At 38.0% G+C, this 13,263-nt stretch overlaps 1 protein-coding gene across 1 annotated transcript in view; it reads left to right on the forward strand.

The window, feature by feature from the left end:
- LOC110153288 (E3 ubiquitin-protein ligase Midline-1-like) overlaps positions 1 to 13,263 on the forward strand; it is a 61,394-nt gene that overhangs the window by 21,030 nt on the left and 27,101 nt on the right. Inside the window, exon 2 of the mRNA XM_020917172.2 lies at positions 3,754 to 4,545. Coding sequence (XP_020772831.1) covers positions 3,826 to 4,545 — 720 coding nt within the window. The 5' untranslated portion in view covers positions 3,754 to 3,825. The remainder of the gene's footprint in view (positions 1 to 3,753; positions 4,546 to 13,263) is intronic.

Raw genomic sequence — 13,263 nt, forward strand, 5'->3', positions numbered from 1 at the left:
AGGCAACCCTGTTCACAATCAGAATGCTTGTTTTTGTAGGTATTTTTCAGCACTAAACCGAACTTTAATGTAATAAATCTAAGGTTGAGCTGATTAATGTCATACTGTGGAACATTCTAGACAAAGCAATGACATCTCCATAGAAACAAGCAGGTGACGGACCCCTAACCGACCAAAAAGTTACCTCAAGTCTTGTTGTTTTTGTTGCATTTTTCTTTTATAAGTTACCATTTTATTTTCTTATTGACTATCCAGACAGCGAACTTTAATTCAGGCTTTTGTGTTTTTGACGATGCTAAAATTGCATTCACATTCTTCCAATGCCGATCATTCTCAGACATTTGCTTATTTGAAAAGCTTTGCAAAAGACTTGTCATATATTTTAAAATAGGATGTCAAATACGCTTGGTTCTGAATGTCAAAAATATTCCGTCTCCTCTATTTCTCTTTGCTCATTTTACAGACGCACAAACGAATTTTATCTGTCTCCAAATATCAAAGGGCTCGAACGGTGAAGTGCTCATCGAGTGGTTTATCTGGTGAAGCCATTTTAGCAAAGGATGATGGGAATTCATGCATAAGGGCGAGCGAGCGAGAGTGAATGACTAGGGAGAGAGATAGTGAGGGTTAGTGCACCGAGGGTCTAAAGCTCAGCAAACAGTGACATCTGGTGAAAAAAACTGTCCATGGACTTTTACTGCATGGCCAAGATTTTCAAAGATACATACTTCTATATTTCAAGTTGAACATTCAAATATTTAAACATTAACATTCAAATAAATTAATGCAGTAATTGTATATTGTATTTATAGTTTTGGATTCAAACTTATATTGTAAGATCAGAAACAATGCATCAAGCAAGCAATAAAGTTCCACTGCAAAATTAAAAGTACATCACAAAGCAAAAGTACTGTATTTAAGTTTACATTTGAGGTATCTGTATGTTGCTTAAAAACATTTTTAAGTGAGTACTTTTTACTTTTACTTTACTACATTTGAAAATCAATATCTGTTAGGGGTGTAACAATGTAGAGACGTAACAATACCCAAATCTCTCGGGACGATATTTTTACGATATACATCTCACAGTACGATATTTATTACAATATTTTGTAGGAGTTGTTAATATGCTACATTTTCCTCTTAAAATGCCTTGACAAGACTTAATCCAAAGAAATAAGACTTAAAAGTGTTTAGAACTGTTATTTCTTCTTGTAATCTACACTGAAATGGAGCAAAGGATCATGGTCTATGTAGTTCCCTCTGTCTTTTTTTAAGCTATTGCTGCACCATAACTCTTAATTTAAGCAAAGAGACTTGTAATTCGATATATTGTGCAGGTCCACAATATTATTGTGAGAACTTTGACGATACGATATCACGGTATTTCAGTTATTGTTACATCCCTAGTATCTGTACTTTCTACTTTACTACATTTTTTTTAAGTAAATATATTTGTTTTATGATTGTGTGAAACCTGCTGATTTATTTTTAACATATCTGTAATTTGAGCAAACAAAAATATACAAAAATAAACAGAGCTCCAAAAAAAAAAAAAAAAAACTATACATTTTCTGTCTGAAGTTTCTGTTGAACAAAATTCAGCACAAATCTTCATCAAAATCACTACATTTGAATCTTTATTAACGCAAAATACTTTTACTTTTTACTCTTTAAGCACATTTTTAAACTAGTACTTTATTTACTTGCATAGGTTTTTTCATGTCATATTTTTACTTGAGTTTTTTTTTTTTTGGCTCTCGTATCTGTACTTTTACTCAAGTAACTAAACTGAGTACTTCTTCCACCACTGTCAAAATGAAATGTACATCCAATATTCATTTGTTTAACATTAATATACTAATGCTATTGAGGTCGTCAGAGTTTAACCTGTGAAATCTGCGGTGTCCTATTTAAACATATTATTGTCAATGTCAGTATAGAATGTTATGTACTAGGCCCCATTGCATAAGATAAATATGTATTCTAATTGTGGATATGAATTTACTTTACTAGGCCATGAAATCATTATCCCTAACTCTACAGAAATGCAGCTTATGTACAGATTTAGTTGATTCATTGTGTGATTCATTTTCTTTGACTTACCCTGACATTATTTGATTGTTTTTGTAAGTTAATAATGAAGACTTGATGCGCTTTAGAGTTCAGAAAGTGGGTTTTTAATAATTTTCTTTCTTTCTTTTGGTTGGCCTCGCATTTCTCGTTTCCGCACCTCCATGAATTTCTGAAATTCTTTTTACCATTGGTCTTTTGTGTTGGTTTGGTTGAGGGCTGTTTCAAAAAATGAGAGAAGATTTAAGCCCTGACTTTTGATTTGAATTCTTTTATTTACAGTTTTCACATTGAATTTGACTTAAAAATGTCCCTTCACCTTTTTAAATCCATTATTCTATTGAGGAATACTGTGAGCTTTCACTAGAAAAGAAGAATTCTACAGGAAAGACAAAATAGTTTCATTAATAGTTTTTTTTGAATGGATAAACTTTGAGGCTTAGCTTTGGAATGAAGGGAAATCTCTTCTGGTACCTGGACACTGGTGATGAAGAGGAGGAGATGGTTGTGCTGCTGCAGTAGAGAGGGGGAGATGCCAATGGGGGTCAGAAGAAAATTATTCTTAACTGGAAGTTTAGTAGTATTTTGTGATTTGGCTAATAGAAATTAAGTAACATTACAGTAAAGACTGTGCAATTTTTCTCATTTTAATCAAGATTGAAATTAAATCACTACTTATCAACGCTGTGATTTTAATTAAGAGGCCGATAGCCAATCCTCTGTCAGTAAAAGCGTGTCAGTTTGAAGCAGAGTTCAGACTTTGGAGGAAGAAATTTGACATTTATTTCTGTGATTATTAACGGTGCACTGAGTAACTGTTCTCATGGAGAGTCCGCAACTATGGAGATGTTATTCCTTTGTCTGGAACGTCCTACAGTATGGCAAATGATGTCACCAGGTTAAGTTACAGGTCAGATCTGTGGAGAGGCGAAACACTCAAAACAAATCTAATTAAATAAATGCAAGATCGATAACTTTAATCTCATACTTTGAAACATTTCAGCAAAACAAAGCAATAACATCTCCATGGAAACAACTAGGTAGCAGACCCTCCACCAGAAAGGTCACACAGTGCACCTTTAAAAGTCTATATGGCTTATGTTTAGGAAACTGATAGAAAAACAAAACATGATTGATCAATGAGAATACAAACACATATTTTTTGTCAAATCACCCATCCCTAGAATACAGTCTTGAATCTATGCAGCTGTCTGAGGTTTTTATAGATGCTTTTATGATGATGGTCTGAACAGAAGATGCAAAAGTGGCATCGCGTCTTCACTTTTTATTCCGTGTTTAGACGAGCGTTTTCGGGAGAAAATCTGCACGCATACGGTGACGCAAAAGTATGTGGAATTTGATTGGGTATGCTTGCCATCTGACATGTTTGTTTCTGTGTACTGTATGTATGTGACATAAACGCATAGGCGACGTGAGCAGATCTGGCCAGAGTTTCGGCAGATTGGGCAGTCTTGGGCAGTGTAGACGGAAACACAATGGCGGAGCGTATTCAACTTTTCCACTCTGGAGGGTGGTTTCAAATTTTTGCGTTTTTAAGCCCCAAAAATGCTGTCACTGTCAAAACGAAATGCACTTCTTATAAAATATTTTGTCGTTTTTACCCGCAAGTGTTCTTGTATAAACAGGCCCTAATCCCAAACCTTCTTTTTCTTTCCACAGGTAGCTGAGAGGCTCTCCTGGTTTTCGCTGACTGTGCGCCTGGTTCCACCCGGCCTCCTGTTCTGATTCAGCATGGACGCGCTGGAGTCTGAACTGACCTGCCCTATCTGCTTGGAGCTCTTCGAAGACCCGCTCTTGCTCCCTTGCGCCCACAGTCTCTGCTTCGGCTGCGCCCATCGAATCCTGGTCTCCCACTGCGCCACCAACGAATCCGTCCACCAAATCAGTGCATTCCAGTGCCCCACCTGCCGCTATGTCATCTCCTTGAGTCCGGAGAGAGGTTTGGAAGGACTGAAAAGGAACGTAACCCTGCAGAACATCATAGACAGAGTTCAGAGAGCGTCTTCGTCAACTGGACTGCCGCTGGCGTTACCAGCTCCCCACAGCGGGCCCAACTCTCCCACGGAAGAAGGGAGCAATCGTTTCGCGTTGGTACCGGTGAACGCGGCGATGTCCAGTCCCGGTACGCCCCCGGAGCCCGTGCAGTGCCAGTTCTGCGAGCAGGACCCTCCCCAGGACGCGGTGAAGACTTGCGTGACATGCGAGGTGTCGTACTGCGAGGAGTGCCTACGAGCAACGCACCCCAACAAGAAGCCTTTCACCGGGCACAGACTGATAGAGCCCATGCCGGATTCGCACCTCCGCGGGTTACAGTGTCTGGAGCATGAGGAGGAGAAGGTGAACATGTACTGTGTGACGGACGATCAGCTCATCTGTTCGCTGTGTAAGCTGGTGGGGAGGCACCGTGACCATCAGGTGGCAGCACTGAGTGATCGCTATGAGAAACTTAGGGTAAGGCTTCTTGTTCTTCTTCGGCCACGACTCGTTTCTTTTCCTCGCTTCCATCCTCTCCATGATTCTGCAGGAAACGAGGGAGGAAGTCCCCCAGTTTGATTTTTTTCTCTGATGTTGTCCTCCTGAAAACTTCCTCATGTTTACTTCTTCATTCTGTGGTTTTCTTGGACAACACTTAATATGACACATTTGATTGACAACTGAAAAATAGAGGATTGAGGAAAGGAATCAAGGAGAAGGAAGCGAGGAAAGAGAAATGAGACTCTTCTTCTTGACAATGACTTCACTTATAAATCATGAGATCAGTATGCATAACTAGATAGAAATGCAGCTATAGTGAAGTGTATCTATTGTACACTGTATTGAAGTACACGTTTTTGTTATACTGGTACTAATACTTGAACTTTTGGTACCATATTTACTCACGTAGACAACTCTGTGTGGACCTCATGCTCAGATTTTCTTGTTGTCAACCAAAATTATTCATGAAAATGTTTAGGCTATTCTAACTCCCACCCTGACAGTTGCTATGTTTACATGTCCACCAACAATGTGATCGTTATCTGATTTGGAGAGTTATCAGATTATGGAAATACACGTAAACACTTAGATTAGATGTGAGTAATCTGATTTCTTTGTAACTGTTCGCACATGTGCAGGTTTTGACAAGGGAAATTGTGCCAAAACTGACTAACTAATGTGGGAAAGACAAAATAGACTGAAAAAGTAATTTCGTTGCGCTTTGTCTTCCAAGTGCAGATGGAAACTGACTATTTAGCAGTAATCTAGAGCGGAGCATCTCTGTTTTTATGATCTGTATGTCTTTGTACACTGTTCCTTCAAATTAACTCTTCTGTTGGGGGTCCATCACCTGCTTGTTTCTATGGAGATGCCATTGCTCTGTCTGGAATATTCCACAGTATGCCATTAAACAGCTCTACCTTACTTATTCAAATACAGGTGGTCTTACAGCTCAAACTTACAAGGTAGGGTTACCTGTCCACAGATCTGATCTGTAACTTAGTCTGGTTTGATCTCCATGAAGATAGAAAGGTTTAATTTCATAGTGTTAAACATTTCGGACAAAGCAATAACATCTAGAAGAACCTTCACCAGAAAAGTTGCACAATGCACTTTTAACTCACAAAAGTCTGATCGAATGATTGGGTTATTTTAGTATTTTAGTTATCAGATTTTTACTCTAAGTGTACACGTTTTCTTGGAACTAGATGCTAAAGATGCTTTGACAAGATGATCAAGACTTACCTGTTGAATACATACACTGGGTACTTTGGTGTAGTATGAAACATGAGTACTGTATTTTTCGGACTATAAGTCGCTCCGGAGTGTAAGTCAGGGCAGTCAAAAAATGCATAATGAAGGAGAAAAAAAACATATATAAGTCGCACTGGACTATAAGTCACACTTTTTGGGGGAAATGTATTTTATAAAATCAGAGACCAGGAACTGACATTTCATCTTGAAAATCAAGTTATAGTAATATCAATAGAACAGAGAACAGACTGTTAATGTCACATATGAACTGTTATTCAGAATAAACAACAGAACAGAACATTTACCAAACTCTCCATCTCACTCCAAATCACTAAATCCATTGAAATCTTCATCCTCTGTGTCACTTATGAGCAACTCCACAACATCCGGTGGTAAATGGAGCACCACTTCCTTTTCTGCATAGCTGTCATCAGACTCAGCATCAGTTCCATTTAGAATTATTCCGGCCTTTCTGAATCCTGACAGGATGGTTTCAATTGTCTTTATGTTTGCTTAAATTGTCAGTGATACAGAAACAATGGTGTGATCGACTGACATGATCCCAGACAAGTGTGAGTGCAAAGTGACAGTGATACAGGAGTACACAAGCCTAGTGCGCCCTCTCATGGCTGTCAGTGTGAAAATTTTAACATATAAGTCACACCAAATTATAAGTCGCAGGACCAAACCATGAAAAAAAGTGTGATTTATAGTCAAAAAATATGGCTATGATCATCGTTAGTTATTTTAATAAGTGCAAAGGAAAAGAAAAAAAAGTGTTATGAAATGAAGAACTGAAATAGATATGAGTAAATGAACAAAAACATACTTTATCAAAACTTGTGATTGCGAAAATTAACTTTTTATTCGTATTGCAATGATTAGTATGACATAAGAGCTCTGTTGCAGTTTTACCCACCGAAAATCCAATCTGACTACAAACCCACGAACCAATTTGTATTTAGTTTCTCCAATAGATTTTTATCCGGCTTTAATAATAAAACTCATGGCTTCTCTGGATTGTTTTTGCTAACGATACTTTAATCACATATTAGATTTCTTATTCTCTCCCAAAGACAAATAATGAAAGTGTAATTGTATTTCATTCTGCTCTCCGCGTCCAGGTATCTCCCTCCATTATCAGAGCGATTTTATCATAGGCTAATTATCTCTCCTGAATAATTAAAGCATTAGCATAATCGGCGTGCCAGCGGTGCCGCAAGGGTTTTCCGACATGCACACGGAGAATATGGGATGTTATCGCCAGGGTATGGTTGTAGGTTAACAAGTGCCAACTGCCTGGTGGGTGAGGGGGCGGGGCTGATTGGGCATGGCTGTTTGGCTTGGTCGCTCAAGGAAGATATGAATATGGCGTTCATATCTAAGCAAGTTTATTTAGTCTTCTAATAATTGCAGGATTTGGAGAGTGGAAGTTGTAGATTGGTCTCTTGATCACATAGACAAATGCAGTTTATGAACAAAAAGAATACATGTTATGCTGAATTGACTTTTGAGTTTTTAACCATGCGAGAATATCTATTGCGCCATCATTAAAAATACACCTGGAGCTGTATTTCACGTCATTCACGCTAGTTTAAGTTAGTTTATTCTCTGTAAAAAAGTCCTTTGCCTCTGTACAGTCTATGGCCTCACCAAAAACTCCATTTGAGATTTCCCAGGATTGTGAAGTCATAGATAGATACCATGCACAGTTTGTTTACATGAGAACGCTTGCGGGAAAAACGTCAAAATATTTTATCGGAAGTGCCTTTTGTTTAGACATGATGGCATTTTTGGGGGCTTAAAAAAATCTGAAACCACCCAGAGTGGAAAAGCTGAATACATTCTATGGCCTCATCAAACACTCCATTTGAGATTTTCCAGGATTGTGATGTCATAGATAGATATCATGCACAGTTTTTAAGTCTATAAACTGCCAGACTCGTTTTAAGCATTTATGGCATAAAAAAAAAAAGCTAAAATAGACAAAAATGCATGTTTTTTTTTTTTTTTTTACAGTTTGGGTGTTATTATTGGACTGAAAAAACTTCCTTACTGTGAGCAGGCTTGCATCTCCACAGACCTTACTCCTTTTTGGGCTTTTGGGCTGGAGGAGGATCTCCTGCCTGTTTCTATGGACATGTTGTTCCTTTTGCGATAATGTTTCATAGTATGTCATAAAAAATATTTATGTCCATGGAGACTGTTCCGTAGTCTGCTTTAGCTTTCTATTTCCATGGTAATTTGCAGGTGTCGTGTTTCCTCAAGAAAGTCCCATAGTGCGCCTTTAATTCTGAGTCTATTTTCAGCTCATATTGATCCAATTTTTGTACTTTAAATTAAGAACTCTTCCCTCATGTACTTTCACGTTCACGTAGCCATGTTCACAGAAATTGAAGACCAGGCAAGTTAAGTGTTGCTCAAGGGAACAATGGCAGTATTAGAAAGTCTGTGCTATACCCAACAGAGAGAAGCCTGAATGAAAGCAACAGTTAATATCCCATTCATTATAACTCTACAAGGTGTTGCTCTATATTAAAAATAACTGTCAGAATTCACAACCAATCCAGAAACGCCTTATTTAACATTATACTGGTAATACCCTATATTTGATTGTACCTAATAAAAGTACCTTTACACAGACTCATGTACCAGGGGATCCTTCTCACCTACAGGAGCTGTGTTTATTGAGCTGAGCTAACCGTGGCGAATGAAATGCTATGGTGAGGAGAACACCGTTAGCAGGGCTGGGTGTATACAGACCTCCGTGTGAATTTCAATATTACGTTTCCTCAGAGAAATGCCATAACTTCGCTTATATAACAAATGTAATCACTGCAAAGAGTCAATGGGCCTCATAGGAATGGCTATGTTCTGTTACACGGATAAGGTTAAGTACATTGGATTTCGAGAACATGTGCTTTAAGGAAAGTTGAAGTCATAAAACATATTACATGTTATGAGAGATGATGTGTTCTGACTGTGAGTGTAATTTTAATACAGTGCTCGAGGCTCCTACTAGGCCTGTTACGCATAAAACTTGAACAGCTTCTATTTGCAGAATTAAAGAACACACATGATCCTAAATTGACTTTTGAGTTTTTAACCATGCTAACACATCACACCCTCATTAAAAACATACCTGAAGTTGTGTTTCATGTAATTCATGCTAGTTTGTTATTCTGTGTAAAAAATCCTTTTTCTCTGTACCGTCTATGGCCTTACCAAACACTCCATTTGAGATTTCCCAAGGTTGTGATGTCAAAGGTAGATGCAATGCACAGTTTTAAGGGCTTGTTTACATGAGAACACTTGAGGGTAAAAACTACAAAATATTTTATCGGAAGTGCCTTTGGTTTAGACGGTGACGGCGTTTTTGGGGCATGAAAACGCAAAAATCTGAAACCACCCTCCAGAGTGGAAAAGTTGAATACGCTCCGCCGTAGCATTTCTGTCTACACTGCCCAAGACGCAAAACTCTGGTCAGATCTGCTCACGTCGCATACACGTTTACATCACATACATACAGTACACAGAAACAAACATGTCGGCTAATTTCTCTAATAAACTTACAGGTGGCATCCCAACAAATGAACAGAATATGCAGAGGTACTATTAGTGAAAAGAGAAGGATCTGCAGTTAGCTCTGTCAAATTCTGGATGCACCAGTTTGTCGCAGGTGAGCCAGACATCTATGCACGAGACCTGGGAGAACCAGTCGGTGGTGGGAAAACTTTGTGGAAAGAGTAGCTGATGAAAATGCATGGTGTGAAAACGTCTGTATGTCCAAAGATGCCCTTGTTGCTTTAAGTACAAGCATACCCAATCAAATTCCACACACTTTTGCATCATCATATGCACGCAGATTTCCTCCCAAAAACGCTTGTCTAATTGCGGAATAAAAAGTGAAGATATGATGCCACTTTTGCGTCTTCTGTTGAGACTGTCATCATATAAACGTAGCCTAAATTTGTAAATCATTGCCAGACTCGTTTTAAGCATTTCTGGTGTAAAATTGCACATAGACGATTTTACACCATGTGTTCTGAGACTTTGAAATCATCCCCCTTTTTTAAAATTAGCTATTATTTTAAGTTTTATTTCATGATACTCCAAAGCAAACCAATAACAATACAATTATGAATGCATACTATTTGTTTTTTAACATTTTAAATACTATAAACAAAGCTAATATTGTTCCATTATGTTTTACTGTGAGGTAGTTCTGCCATCCACCTTTTTAAGGAAGTAAAAATTCAGCGTAAACAACAAACTCTTAAGCCTGATAACTTTTGTAATAGGTCAACACGTTTAAAAATCATTGCACGCTAACTCCTCTTGCGTATCTCGGAGCATTTAAGCAGATAGCAATAATTAGCCCCAAATGCTACAGGTCAGTGCATTAGCTCATTAGCATGCTATTCGGCTCTCCTCCAATCATCCAAAAAGTGAATGCCACACAGGTCAGTGCACTCGGCAGTTAGCATAAAGGCTAATTACAGTATAACTATCAACAAAGCAAAAGTGGATATCTCTTCCTTGTTTAGCTAGAACAGAAGATCAGGGGAGGCTTGTTTGTATGTTGTTGGTAAATTGCATTCATCAATAATTCATACAGTTTGTGACTTCGATACAGGAGCATGTATCTGTATGAGGACATCATTCTGTGCTAGACTGTGGTCACCTTAGTTCTGGGGTAAATGATTAATCTGGTAGTCATCTGTTCTTATTCTGGCCCCTGGTGGTGGGAGTCAGGAAGTCGTGACTTGGACTTGAGTCAGACTTGAGTCACTATTGTTAGAACTTGAGACTTGACTTGATAAAATGAACTAAGACTTTAGACTCGACTTGGACTTGAAGGTCAATGACTTGGGACTTGATTTGGCCTGTGACTTGAGAAGACTTGATGCTTCTGCAAAAAAAAATATGTTTTTAGAAAATACTTTTCTCTTTACAGTTGATACATGTGGTGCTGAATTTTACAGGAACAAACTGGAACATGTCCCTCCCACTTTTCTATTTGTTACTTTGGATGTAACTGAAGTACTGTGATACGGTATCCTCAAATGTACTACAGTAGTACACGGCACAACACAGTAAAACAGAGGGAACTACATAGAACATGATCATTCCATTTCAGTTCAGACTACATGAGATAATATCTGATATTAAGCGCTTTTCAATCTTAATTCTTTCTATTCTGACCGTAATGATTCACATTAAGGCAAGAGTGTACAAACTTTTTTCATCAAGGACCACATATCTAAACACAGATGAAGCAGAGGGCTGATCGAGAGCCATAGACTGGTGCTCAATACAGTGTTTAATTGAAGTTTGTGCATGTTTAACATGTTAGAATGAGCCATCAGTCTTTATTTATGCTTAAATCCTTAAAACTACACACTAAATATTAAATATTAGCCTTATCAAGGTAGATTTTCAACAAAAAAAAACTAGCAGTAAAAAGTTCATTTTTAAATAATGCAAGGTAATTTGGACCAATTCACCTGCAAGCCTGAGAGCCAAGAAAAATTATTCTGAGGGCTGCATTTGGTCCACAGGCCATAGTTTGGCCATGCCTCATTAAGGTCTTGTCAAAACATTTAAAAAGGAAAAATTAGCATTTCTACAACTCTTACATAAACACTCATATATAAATACACCATGTATTTTTAAGTACCAATTTAGTTTAAAAGTCATATAAATTGCAAAAATCTAAACTATATGTGGTACTTTGGTTTAAAGACTTGAAATGACATGAAGCTCAAAGCAGACGACTTGGACTTGACTTGGGCTTAAGTGTCTGTGACTTGAGACTCGCTTTGGACTTGCCTGTATTTGACTTGGGACTTGACTCGGACTTGAGGTCAAAGACTTGATCCCACCTCTGGGATTCAGTAGAGATAACAGTAGAATTTATTTGAAGTGATAAATTATGTTTACAATGATATAAAATTTGTCCAAGTATTATGCTAAATTGACTCTTGTGAGCTTTAAGTCATTTTAGAATGACGTTGTGTTGTGTTTTGTTTCATTCACACATGTGTGAGTAACGCTGCATTATTACTCTGTCTATTATAATCTCCAAAGCTCAAACCACAAGGCTCAAATGTAGCTGTTAACACTCAAGGTAACGGCTACCTTTTACCTTTTGTTCAGATTGGCAATTCCAGGGCTGAAAAGGATTTTAGTGAAGGTGTCTGCAGTTTTAAAACACAATGGAGTACTTCTTGTATTACCACAGTGAGTGTTTTCAGTTTGGTCAGCCTAAATATACAGGATTTGTGTGTTAAACATGTGAATGAAACAAAGGAATGAGGAAAACATTAAACATTATAACATACAGTAGATCAGATCAGAAAATAGCATAATACGGGCCCTTTAAAATATATATTATTTTCTATAATTAACTGTTTACTGTTAATTAACAATACTTTTAGGGTATACTTAATTTGAATGAACAGCCTGAGACCTGCCTCTTCCCATTGGTCTTTTTATAGTTTGTGCAGCTGCATAGAGCATACTTAGACTTACAAGAAGTCTTTAGATTTTGGAGCGAGGCCAAAGTAACTATTAAGCTTAGAAATTTATAGCATGCGGTTCATGACTTATAGCCTTACCTGGACAGAAATGTGCTGAGAGGAGAAGACAGAGGAGCAGATGGCTGTTGGAAGCATGAATGACTGCTTCATTACGCCTCAGATGTCCTCTTTGTGCTACTAAAAATACATCTACAGTTACAACTTTTATATAGGACTATGCTGTATACTATAGGACGCTACGTTATAATTTGCAAGTCCAATCAACCCACATTAAAGGAGAGTATATTATTTGAAAAAAATATATAAATAATCAACAAATTTGACTGTATGGGGGCTTTAAGGCTACGTTCAGACTGCAGCCTGCCAATTTGAACAGCCAGGTCACATTCATCCCACCTACACGTCATCAACAAATGTACACAAACGTTCTTCTCACCATACAAAAATTGTGTATGAATGTGAGTGAAGCAGCGAAGCACATAGCAATCCCACCGCTCTTGGCTGCGACTCTGCTCCCACATGTCCCTTTCTACGGACGTTGCTGCCACTGCCACGCAAAACGCCATGGCCAAAAACCTCATCCTTCTCCTTCTTCAGTCTCCTCCTTAAAACAAATAAGCTGTACATGTTGTGGCTCCAGTACGACGGCAACTTTAAAAATCGCCAGGTGCTCATGTTTAGGCGACTTCCGTAAACCCTGAGCATGTTCGCTGCATGTGATGTTGTCGTGTTCTTCAAAGTGCATGTGAGACACTTTTGGGGTGTTTAAAGTTGGAGATCCCATACAAGTCACATTTAATTGGAAATGTGAGTATTAAGGCATTAAGCCCTGCAGTCTGAAAGTAGCCAAAGATGCACTTATGATGTAACTTTTGTTGTACCTGCTGGTATCCATGGA

This window comes from Boleophthalmus pectinirostris, unplaced genomic scaffold (assembly GCF_026225935.1).
Source record: "Boleophthalmus pectinirostris isolate CB_2022bp ecotype Guang Dong unplaced genomic scaffold, ASM2622593v1 HiC_scaffold_11, whole genome shotgun sequence".
Taxonomy (NCBI): Eukaryota; Metazoa; Chordata; class Actinopteri; order Gobiiformes; family Gobiidae; genus Boleophthalmus; species Boleophthalmus pectinirostris.